Source organism: Myotis brandtii, unplaced genomic scaffold (assembly GCF_000412655.1).
Source record: "Myotis brandtii unplaced genomic scaffold, ASM41265v1 scaffold1664, whole genome shotgun sequence".
NCBI classification, from domain to species: domain Eukaryota; kingdom Metazoa; phylum Chordata; class Mammalia; order Chiroptera; family Vespertilionidae; genus Myotis; species Myotis brandtii.
Genome location: NW_005356106.1, coordinates 6,398 through 17,887, shown reverse-complemented (window position 1 = coordinate 17,887; position 11,490 = coordinate 6,398). Strand labels below are relative to the sequence as shown.

General features: G+C 46.6%; 2 protein-coding genes across 2 annotated transcripts; one reads left to right on the top strand and one right to left on the bottom strand.

The window, feature by feature from the left end:
• The first annotated feature begins 1,575 nt into the window (after positions 1-1,575).
• On the top strand, positions 1,576-2,447 carry LOC106725489 (pyrin-like). The gene is given in 3 exon segments (XM_014536847.1): positions 1,576-1,653; positions 1,748-2,005; positions 2,008-2,447. Coding segments are annotated over 3 exon segments (648 nt in total). The 3' UTR covers positions 2,320-2,447.
• Positions 2,448-7,642: 5,195 nt separating this feature from the next.
• LOC102246097 (peptidyl-prolyl cis-trans isomerase E) lies at positions 7,643-8,644 on the bottom strand. The gene has a single exon (XM_005862746.2). It carries the CDS (start codon positions 8,610-8,612, stop codon positions 7,707-7,709), a length of 906 nt encoding a protein of 301 aa, XP_005862808.1. The 5' UTR covers positions 8,613-8,644; the 3' UTR covers positions 7,643-7,706.
• Positions 8,645-11,490: the final 2,846 nt, after the last annotated feature.

Genomic DNA, 11,490 nt, shown 5'->3' with positions numbered 1-11,490 from the left:
CAGCTGCCCTAGAATGCTGTGGTACCTCTCAGGCATTCTCAGCCCACTCCTAGATGCCATGGACACGGCTGGTTTTGAAATCACCTTCAGGATCCCTCCCCTGCCATAGTGTGCCTTGATAAGGAGAACATTCTCAGGTGTTCTAAACTAAATTACAGCAGGAGATAGATAGATAGATAGATAGATAGATAGATAGATAGATAGATAGAACTGTTAGTCTATTAATGATGGCTTGGAGCCAACTACCAAAGGAGAGCTCACATTCCTGTGGAAGTCTTTGGAAGTGTGTATTAATTTCCAGATGACTCATTCTGCAGATTCCTAAGACCATGGTTTCCACTGGACCCTGGTTCCCACTGGACATGCTGCAGCCACAACTGAGCCCAGCAGCTTCTCTTACTCGGCAGCTCTGACACAGCTACACACGGCTCAGGCCTCTGCTCAGGCTGGAACTAGAACTTCACCCAATGAGTCTGTCAGCCAGTACTGCCTCGGGGATGTTTGTAATTTGTTAAATAATATGTTTGTATCAATTTTATACAGAGAGAACGGGAGAGGGATAGAGAGATAGACACATCTAACTCCAGGCGCCTCCGCTTGTTTATACGTGGGCTTTCTGGACCACTGCCCACAGCCAGTCTCCAGGAGCACACCTTTCTTCATTCAAATTCTGCTCCTATCCCAGAGCTGGCCTCCTCCTTCTCTCACCCCTTTGCCTATAGGTCATGTAAATTTCTTTTAGATTAACTCTTTTTGTACCCCCCCCCCATTTGGTGTATAAAAAGCTTGCAATACTCTGGGACAATGGGCATGTCTTTTCTACCATGCTGCTGGAGGGTTGGACTCCATGCCTCAAGACGGGACTTGCTTTTGGTGAGCATTTTAGTTAATAAAACCTTACTTACAAAAAAGACTTTCAGGAGGTCAACGGAGAGCCGGGGAACAAGCCAGCACCCAGTGACATGGTGTGGAGACAGGGGCAGAAAGTCCTCCTGCCGGAGACGATTCCCAGGAAAAGTGACCCGCAGGGTGTGAGGCCCATGGAGAAGTTGGAGAAGGATGTGATGGTAGACGAGGAAGGGGCAGCAGTACTCACATCTCCAGAGCCTCCGCTTCCCAGCAGTCCTGGAGATTCGGTGAGGACAGAGGGGGAGCAGAACCAGCAAGAAGGAATTGGCCATGAGCATGTGGATGCTGCTGATGTGCCTCCCCCACCCATGTTCCGGAAACACAGGCTTTGACTCAGCGTCCGAAGAGAAGAGGTTCTGGGAATCCAAGAGGTGCCCCCAAGAGAAAAAGGGGCAACACTCCCACCCCCCAAGAGGAGCCTCAAGAAGGAGCCGTGTCGTTGGACAAAGGACAAGTCACCAGACAGCACAGGTGCAAGTCAGTTGGTACACCAAGCACCGTGGAGTCAACTGGTCACCCTGTTGGCAAAGAATCTAGGCGACAGATACCATACGAGTGTCAAGACTGCAGCAAAAGTTTCAGTTTAAAGGTCCAACTGAGATTTGTAACTGAACCTCCCAAGAGATTCATTCAGGCCTCGGACCACTACGTCCACCATCGGATCCAATGGGCGAGAAGCTGTACCGCTGTACCATCTGCATGAAGAGGTTCACCCACGAGTCCACGCTATTTGGCCACCAGCAGGTCCACACCCAGGAGAAGCCATACCAGTGCTACATCTGCCACAAAAGGTTCAGCCACCGCAGGAACCTCAACATTCACATGAGCACCCACTCAGGTTAATGTGATTTTGGATGCAGAAACTGCCCACCTCAACCTCATCATCTCTGATGACCTGAAGAGTGCTAGACTTGGAAACAAGTGGATCCATATGCCTGACAGTCCAGAAAGATTTGATAGCTGCATTTTTGCCCTGGGCTCTCCGAGCTTCCGCTCTGGCCGTCATTACTGGGAAGTGGAGGTGGGGGACAAGACAGGGTGGGTCCTGGGTATCTGCAAGGCAGCCACAAGCAGAAAGGGAACAAGCCAGCACCCAGTGACATGGTGCTGTCGCCAGAGAATGGCTACTGGGTGGTGATGATGATGAAGGGAAATGAGTACCAGGCATCCACCTTCCCCCCGACCCTCCTGCGGGTGAGGGAGCCCCCCAGGCGTGTGGGCATCTTCCTGGATTACAAGGCTGGAGACATTTCCTTTTACAATGTGACAGCCAAATCACACATCTACACATTCACCAGCTTCTCTTTCTCTGGGCCCCTTCAAGCTACCTTCAGCCCTGGGACACATGGTGGAGGGAAGAACATGGGTCCTCTCACCATCTGTCCAGTCAGTGACCAGGGGCCTCACTGAAAGCCCTACACTTTGCATCTCTCTTCCAATTCCCAGCCTTGTACTTTGAACTTATACTCTCGCCAGTTATTATTGAACATACATTGGGTTCTGGGTGCTTTGGGAAATATAATAAATCAGAGAATAGTCCTTGTGCCCTAGGAGCTTATGGAATAGTAGAAATAAGCTAGGTACGCAAATAATGGTAAACCAGGGGTGAAGAGAACACATATGCTGATGACATGCCATGTTTTTTCAGAGCAGAAAGTGCACGGCTTAATAAACCCTTGTATGGATTAACACCCTAAGCTGCTCCTGCGACAGAGATTCCACCCTCATGTTCCCTCAGTACCCATGGCAAGGATATGTCCCCTTATTTTATTCTCCCCAGTCTTGAGGACTTGTCTAGGGGGAAAAATTAAGCAAAGTGGCTTACTATAATTTTTTTTGTATCTGGATTAATGAACTATGGTTCTTAAGAGTATTGGCTATGCCTGATAAATAAATTGATTAGAAAATTTAATCATAATTCCATTTGCTGTCACTTGATTGATTGCTGTGAGATACCATTTCCCCACTGAACACCATGAAAGAGATGGAGCTACTGTGGTGGGAAAACATTTGACATATATTCTAAGTGTCAAATTTTCTGTCCTAATCTCTGTCTGAAAATCTGTGGGAATATTATGTGCTTTAGTTCACAGATGTCCCTCTATCATCACCCATTTAAAGACATGTAAAGAGAAGGGATATAAGGGGTGGGGGGGCCCAATCAAGATTAAACTCCAAATTCTTCCTACCACACCTCTTTCCACGTCTTCACACTAGAGCCAAATTGGACCCCAGTTCTGCATGGTTATGACCAGACCACGAAACACATGCTTTGCTGTCTTCACCGAGCTTGGTTCTATGCGAATAATCTATATGCTCACACAGTTCACATGCCCTACTTGTTTAGCTGTTCCCTATGGTTGGTCATTTATTACTCCCAATTATCCCTTACTAATAACCTTTTCACAACCAGCTTTGTATATATTTTCCCCCACCTCCCCGTACACTTATTTTTTTCTCCTGTTATTCCCAAAATGGTTCTAAAATATAAACTGTTTGATAACACCTGCTACAGTGGCCAGATAATCCTTCAAAAAGATTAAACAAATGTTTCTGCCCAAAGCAATGTTTGACTTTTTTTTTTCTTTTCTGATTTAACAGAGATGTAATGGGGTTTTACCTGTGTTTTATAGCATTAATATTTATTGAATATTTATTTATTTATTTATTTGAAGGAATCCTCAAAAGAAATGGAAACTTACTCCTACAAAAAAACTATAACTGGTTTCAAAGAAGAGTGCTTTGGGTGATTTCTGGTAATTCTTGGGAGAAAACAAAACAGGGAATATAATCTTAAAACCAATGGGTTAGAACAGAGGATTGAAGTAAGTAGAAAAGTATACCTTTCAAGAAATAATTATTTTAAAACCCCACAAGATAAAAATAAATAAATAAATAAAATGAAATCCACAAGCTAAGGGGAGACACTTTTGAGAATATTTGAAATACAAAGAACAGAATATAAATGCTATAATTACAGGAGCATATCATAGCCACCTGGGCACATTAAGGATACAGAAGTTATTTTGACAACCATCTCAGAGATTAAGTAGAGGAGGGAGAGATTTGAACTCTTCATATAGATGCCGAAAGTCTCACCATCTAAGAATAGCAACAAAAAGTTCTATGACTTTAAAGCTGAGTCTATTCAGTGAATGTCTAGTTCATGCATGCTATGCCCCAGGAGCTGGAAATGGAAAAATAAATCTTTGAAAAGCTTCTGAAATGTAGGTTTAGAGTTGTTGGTGGGGAAAATGATAACTAATAAATAAAAACACAGGAATAAAATCTGCTCCCGCAAGTGTGCCTCCGTTGGGAGGGTGTCATCCAGTGCACTGAAATGTCCTGGTTCATTTCCGGGTCAGTGCACAGTCCCACCTGGGTCTCCAGTAAAGGGTGTGCAGGAGGGAGCTGATGGGCATTTCTCTCACTCCCTCTGCCTTCCTCTCTTCCAAGAAATATAAATAAAAGTATTTAAAAATATGTTTTAAAAGAGCAAACTCTGTGGTTTGTGTATTCGCAACTTTAAGTTTACTTTTGCCACACCTTGTTTATGAGTGACAGAGTAGATTATTTCATATGTGATGGTTTCACAGCTGTATTTCTATGTCAAGGCTCAACAATAGTACACATTAGGAAAGTGCACTTCCTTGGATGTCTGTTCTCATTTCCTGGGAGGAACAGCTTTGTCTCAGTGACAGCAAATATTGACAAGCAGTGAAGGCGATTGCCTTCTGAATCAGCAGAAATGCTGACTGGCTACAAAAGTCACATCCTGGGACTGATTACAGGATTATCCTTCCTCCAGCCTCGAGTTCTTACATATTGAGAAATGACCTTGTGGTGAACACCATATAGAGATGGGAATATACAAAACCATAACGTATTTTATCTGCCAATGACTTCAGCTACAAGAAAAGCTTTTGGAGGTTCTGAGAATGTCTGTACACAAAGTTCACACAAGTCACAGGCTCAGGAACATCACTGCATTTATGTCAGAAGAGACACTTTCCATCTAATGTACTGCAGTCTCTGCCATCCCTATGAATACAGTGTTTCTGCCTCAATAGCAGTTTAACCTCAGAGTCACAAATGTCACAAGATTATGAAATTTTGTACTTCATGGCACATGGCTCCTTTGCAGTACATGGGTAAGAGTTCCCCTAAACCAGTGATTCCCAAAGTGGGCACTACCGCCCCCTAGTGGGCGCTGCAGCAATCCAGGGGGGCAGTGATGGCCACAGGTGCATTTGTTTTAACTTTTTTTGTATTACCTTTCGATTCTGAGTTCAATAAATAGTTTCATAATTTCAAACTTCAATGTTTCTAATTTACACCTTTCTTTACTATATTTTACGAAAAAGGTAGAAACATTAATACATATATCTTTCTGTTTAATTGCTATTAAAATTTTAAAAAAATAATTTCCAGGGGCGCTGAGTAATATTTTTTCTGGAAAGGGGGTGGTAGGCCAAATAAGTTTGGGAACCACTGCCCTAAACATTGCTGAGACTTATGTAACACATACTATGAACAGAGACTATAATTCATATTGTTAACAGAAGGACAGCAAAGGTCTCCTCTTCTGGGTGACCATTGACCTCACCAATAACCAAGGTACTGGGATGCAAATTACAACCACAAAGTCATGCCATCTTTCTTTCAAGGCCTTGGGCAGCAATGCAAAATAAGCTGGTTTTGGACTGTGCTGGGCTGCATATCTGGCGCTTCGGCCAGACCGGTCATGCTGTGCTGTCTGTTCTTAAAACACATAGATAGGAAGGTACTGACATCAGGCCAGGCCTTGAGATATGGTCTCATGGCCCCTTCCCAGCACTCTGTACTCTCTCTTCCTAGAACACATAGATAGGAAGGTAGTCACTGTAATGATGCTGTACTGTGTCGGGAACTAAGGTTTTGTAACTTTGTGGTATTTGCAAATAAAAATGCTGTAAATCTTGCAGTCAGCACTGCAGTTCAGCCTCTGCTTCGGCAGGGTGCTGTAACTGTAGTCGCTGGCCATGGAAGTCAGCACTGCAGTTCAGCCTTTGCTTCGGCAGGGTGCTGTGACTGTAGTCAGCTGGCCAGCTTAATAAAGGCTCTTAAATTTAAATTCTGAGTGGGTGGTCTATCTCGCTGAGTGAACCCATAATAGGACAAAGAGAGATTTTTTGACATCATGCTCTGCCTTCTGAAGCACTGAAGTTTTGATGTCCCCACAATATCTGTTCATATCTACATGCTGACAGATCACAACAGTGCTTTCAAATCAGGCAGGCAGTGAATAGAACAAACACAATGGTACAATAGGAAAACATTTTTACCAAAATACCATAAACCAGAGCCAGCAGTGTTCTAATTGGTGAAATAGAACCTAAGCCAATCATCACAGCATAATGTGAAAACTACAAACTCCTTGAAACAGGTACCATTTCCTTGCTGAGGATGGGTGTTCTGGACAAACCCTGGGTCAGTCCCATTCCACAATCAGAGAGAAAAGAATGAAGACCCTGCCAAGAGTTCAGAATATTCAGAATTTATTTAAGCACAAGAGAGAACGCAGGGTTTGTGGCTGGTTCACACTGTTCAGGTGAGCCAGGTGGTTGAGGAGAAATCACTTCAGCCACAATCATTCACAGTGACATCAATTGGCTAGTAGGCCTGGGCAGGATAGCAGTGCAAGCAGCTCCTTCAAGCCTCTCTTGTACCTGAAACTCATGGGGAATCTAGCAAAGTGTATGTCCTGATAAAAAGGGATTATATTAAGGTAAATGTGTAAGATAGAGTCACCTTAAGTGTTGCTATTCTGAGTAAGAAAAATGAAATATTCCCGACACATTTAAGGCAGTGTCTGCCTTACCTGTCACCCACCCCCTAATTTTTTTCTTTGCGGAGAAGAAGCTGTAAATGTTTTGTAGCTGCCAGAGCTGTTTCCTGTGGAAACCTGGGGTGCCAGCCTGTATAGATCCTGTTCCTGGGGGCTGCACAGCCCTCTTGCTTTGCGTTATGGGGACTTCCCTTTTGTGCCCTGCGTGCACCCCTCCCCAGTTTAGGCGTCTCTAGGGGCAGTGGCCATGTTCTCCCCCTGGGGAGGGGGGCCCTGTGCCTCCCAGTCCTGGGGACTCCGTGCCTGGAACCCTGCCTCATTTTTTGTTCCTGCCAGACCCTGTGGGTCACCCTTCTACCCTGGTGTCTGTAAGCTCTGGTTGGGCCAGGCCAGGATGGCGGGAGGAGCGGGCCCTTCCTGTTGGGCTGGATTGTACATGTTAACAGCAAAGACCCAATGCCACATTTTTATAATTGTGATTAAACTTTATTGTACAAAAAAACTGTTTGAAAGAAACAGAGAATCAAACAGTATTTCATTGCAAACAAAAGCTAGACAGTAACCACACACTCCCCGACTGAACGCACTGGGAACCCGCGGCCCTGAGGCCGGCCACGGGCTCAGTGGAACGTGATCCGGAAGCTGCGCTCCTGCTCCTTGGGCCGCCCCTCGCACACCTTGGTCACCTCCTCCACCTTCCTCTGCAGCAGGGCCGAGTTCTGGTCGATCCACTGCAGGGAGTCCATGTGTGCGTTGAGGATCTTGCAGATCTGCTGTAGGGGGTCGCTGGTGTCGGCGGAGCCCCCGGATGTGTTCAGGTGCTTGATGATGTCCTTGAGGTCCTGGGCCACGCGCTTCAGCTGTGCGTCGATGTTCTCGGCCAGGTTGTAGGTCTTCTCACGTTAACAGGTGCTGGGTCCCCGGGGCTGCCGGATCCTGGATGCGCGGGGCGGTGCAGAGGAGGCGCCTCTCACAAGTACTCCCCACAGTCGGAGATGATCACCTTCTCCTTTGGCTTCCCATCCTTGCTGCCTTGCGCCTCGATCTGCTGCAAGACATCCAGGCCTTCCGTGACCTCCCCGAACACCACGTGCTTGCCGTCCAGCCAGTCCGTCTTGTCACACGTCAGGAAGAACTGGGAGCCGTTGGTGTTTGGGCCGGAGTTGGCCATGGAGAGCAGGCCTGGTCCCGTGTGCTTGAGGATGAAGTTCTCATCATCGAACTTCCTCCCGTAGATGGACTTGCCCCCGGTGCCGTTGTGGTTGGTGAAATCGCCGCCCTGGCACATGAACTGGGGGATGATGCGGTGGAAGCTGCTCCCCTTGAAGCCAAAGCCCTTCTCGTGGGTGCACAGGCAACGGAAATTCTCTGCCGTCATGGGAACGACGTCTGAGCGCAGGAGTATCTGGATGCGGCCGGCTGGCTTGTTCCCAATCTTGATGTCCATGTACACCTGAGGGTTCGACCAGGCCTTTTTGGCAGTGGGCTCTCCCTCCTGTGCTTCTGCTTCGGGGGGCTCCGACCCCTCCTCCTCTTTATTCTCTTCCAGAGTCTTCCCAGAGAACTTCTTCAACCAGTCATCATCTGACCAAACTGGTCTGGAAGAGCCTTCCTTAATCCTCATTGGTTTGGCCAAATTGACGCGAATCGTCCGTCCAAAGAGTTCAGATTCATTCATGTTGTCGATGGCTGCAGCAGCATCCTCTGCCAACTCAAATTCAACAAAAGCAAATCCTCGGTGCTTTTCTGTTTCATAATCCAGAGGAATCTGAATATCTGTGATATCTCCAAAAGGAATAAAAGCTGCATGAAGAACTTTGTCATCCACCTCCTCTGCAAGTCCACCCACGTACAGCACACGCTTGGTAGTGGCCATATTGCTCCCGAGCTCTCCCTTGGGAAGCCAGTGCCAGGCTTGCCCCTTCCCAGGCCTAAGCTTATTTAAAAAAAATTGTTTTAAATACAGCAAAACCCACACAGCCCCGAAGCACTTCCCTGATTCCAAGTAGCAAACAGCTTTCAACGGTAGAGCATGAGACTCTTAATATCAGGGTCGTGGGTTTGTGCCCCACGTTGGGCACCAATTATTGGGGTTCAACCCCAGCAGGTCCAGGGGTTCCCAAAGGTGTGGAAGGAGTCGGTGAAGAAGGAATGACAAGGAGACACTGTTCAGTTGATCAGCAGTCTAGCCAGGTTCTCTAGCCAGGTTCTAGCCAGGGTCTCCAGCCAGGTTCTGAGTTTTTTTCTCCTGCTACATCTGTATTTATACCAGTTGATCTTAATCCTATCCATTCTTTTCCAAAGGTTAGGGCGTTTGTTATCTCCATTCCAGGGAGTAAAGATTATGTAGCTTAAACGTGATTGTTCATAGTTAAAGTGATTAACTACCCGCCTGGCACTTAAGGGGTTTTACGGATAAAAATCCCCACCTGGGGAAGCAACCTTTCTCTGAGAGGTGACTTTGGTTAAAACACATAGCGCCAAGAAGGGGAGCAAACATATTAAGAACAGTATGCCATATATGCCTGGTCCCTTGAATCCTATGCTGGGGGCAGATGTTTCTTCCCCGCAGCGACTGTCAAGCAGCAAGGGTGGTCCGGCTTCCGGCAGAGGATCTTTTCTTTTCGGTCAGTAACTTAAAGCTGTCTTTTTTTTGTCTGCTGAAATAAGAATTATGAAGTCAGTGTGTGCAGGGATAAAGGATAAAGTTTAAACACAACAGCTACATTTTGTATGCATTTTGCATGCTTGTACTAAGTAGAGAAGGAAACTCAGATATTTTTCACAAAGTTATCCTATTGATTGTACACTGCAGGTACTGTATTTCTTTGCTTTGATTCACTGAAAAGACCTATCCAGCTAATATTAGTAATGGAAAGGAAGTGTTAACAATGAAAAATAATGAAAATTAAACTACTTCTGTCTGTGAATCATTTAAGCAATATCTATCTTTAGAGTCTCACATTTCTGCAGTTGTGAATAAAGACTAAGGTGATACATCAAAACAGAAAAAGAAAAAAATAAATGACTTTAAAAAAGGTGAACAAGGGCCATTGCCGCCAGAGCAGAAGATGCGAGGCGAGGTGTTTTGGCCTAGGAGGGCTCTGGCCTATTGCTTCCACGGAGGCGGGACGGTGATTATCTGGACACACTGGTTTCTCCTCCGCTCAGCGGGGCAAGGTGATCTGACCCGTAGATCAGCCCAGGGAACCGGCCAGGCATAGAGTCTGCCCCCTCCAGGGGGTCGCATGTTTCCCTGTAAGTGGAGCCTGTTGTTGCCCAGACCTGCGCGTGGCTGGAAAGATTTCTTTGCTGGAGCTGCGGTAACTGAGTACCACAGCTGAGGGGCCGGAACGACCGTCTCCGGTGGAGGCTGGCCATCGGGTCAAGGCTTCAGCCATGTTGGCGCCTTCTGCAGGCTGTGAGGAAGAGTGGGCTCCGTGTCCCCAGCTCCTGGGGCATCACCCCGATCTCGGTCCATGTTCACATGATGTTCTCCCTGAGTGGATCTGTGAACCAAACCCCTCCCCCGCTTTTATAAAACAACACCAACCATGTTGGAATAAGCCCACCATACTCCAGCATGACCTCTTTTTAACTAATTACGCAGGCAGTAGCCCTGTTTCTGCATAAGGCCCCGCTCTGAGGTCTTGTGTATGGGGACTTGACTGTGCCATTGTGGGGGACACAACTTTTTTTATTTTTTATTATTTCTGGAGTTTTTTATTTTTTATTTCTGCAAGTCCACCTCAGTGTGACATACCTAAATGGCCTGGCTACTCAGAGCACAGTCCACAGTGCACATGATGTGAAGGGTCATTCTTTAAAATGTTCTACATTCCAGAGCACAAGATGGCAAAGAGGAAGGAGGGGCACTGTTTGGCAATTGATCGTTTTTTTCATTCATCACATCAGACTAAGGCATCCATTTCACAGAGAAGAAGGTACAAGCATGAGCCGTGGCATGGAATGTGCTGATTGCATCTGATGCTCCATCACTAGTCAGCTGATGGCTCAGTGAATTTGATGCTTCAAACACGACTTTGGCTGGCCTTCTCAGAGGCAATGCTCTAAGGATGGGATGCCATCCTCCAGGATTAAGGGTGCATTTTTTTATTCCAGGACTTGTATACGGCACTGTGACAGTAATCAGAAGGATGCCTGGAACCAAGGGGCACACGCAGGAGTAGCTCCACTTGCCATCACTCCCCCAAAGCCACTCGAGGAATGTGTGCTTTCCATTCATGCACCTGTAGGGACCAGGAGCTCTCCTCCTGCAGAGCCCAGGTGAATACTCCTTCCAGGAGACATTTGGGGTTCCTTATATCTAGGAACCAGTAGTCAAGAAGAGGCACAGTCTTGTCATAGGAATTTGACTGATCAGCAAGAAAATGTAGGGCTATTGCTCTTGCTTCAACTTTGTGGACGGCACAGACCCAGGGATGGCCCTTCTTCCAGCCTCCAACCACCCTCCAACCTCTTTTCCAGTCACCACCTTCAGAAACGCCACAGCTATCCTCAACCTCTGAGACCAGCCAATACTGTTTTTCTCCTTAGCTTCTTATTGTGGAACAACCATGAGATCCCAAATTCTCCAGAATTATTCCACCAAGGTGGAGGCTGCTGTCAACTGCCTAGTCAGCCTGCATCTGTGGGTCTCCTACCTGTCTCTGGGCTTCTATTTAGGCCTCGACTATGTGGCTCTGGAGGGTGTTGGCCAGCTCTTCCTCGAGTTGGCTGAGGAGAAGTACAAG

Bases quoted from the DNA above. Each gene is read 5' to 3' on its own strand.
- LOC102246097 (XM_005862746.2), bottom strand. From the start codon at position 8,612: ATGGCCACTACCAAGCGTGTGCTGTACGTGGGTGGACTTGCAGAGGAG.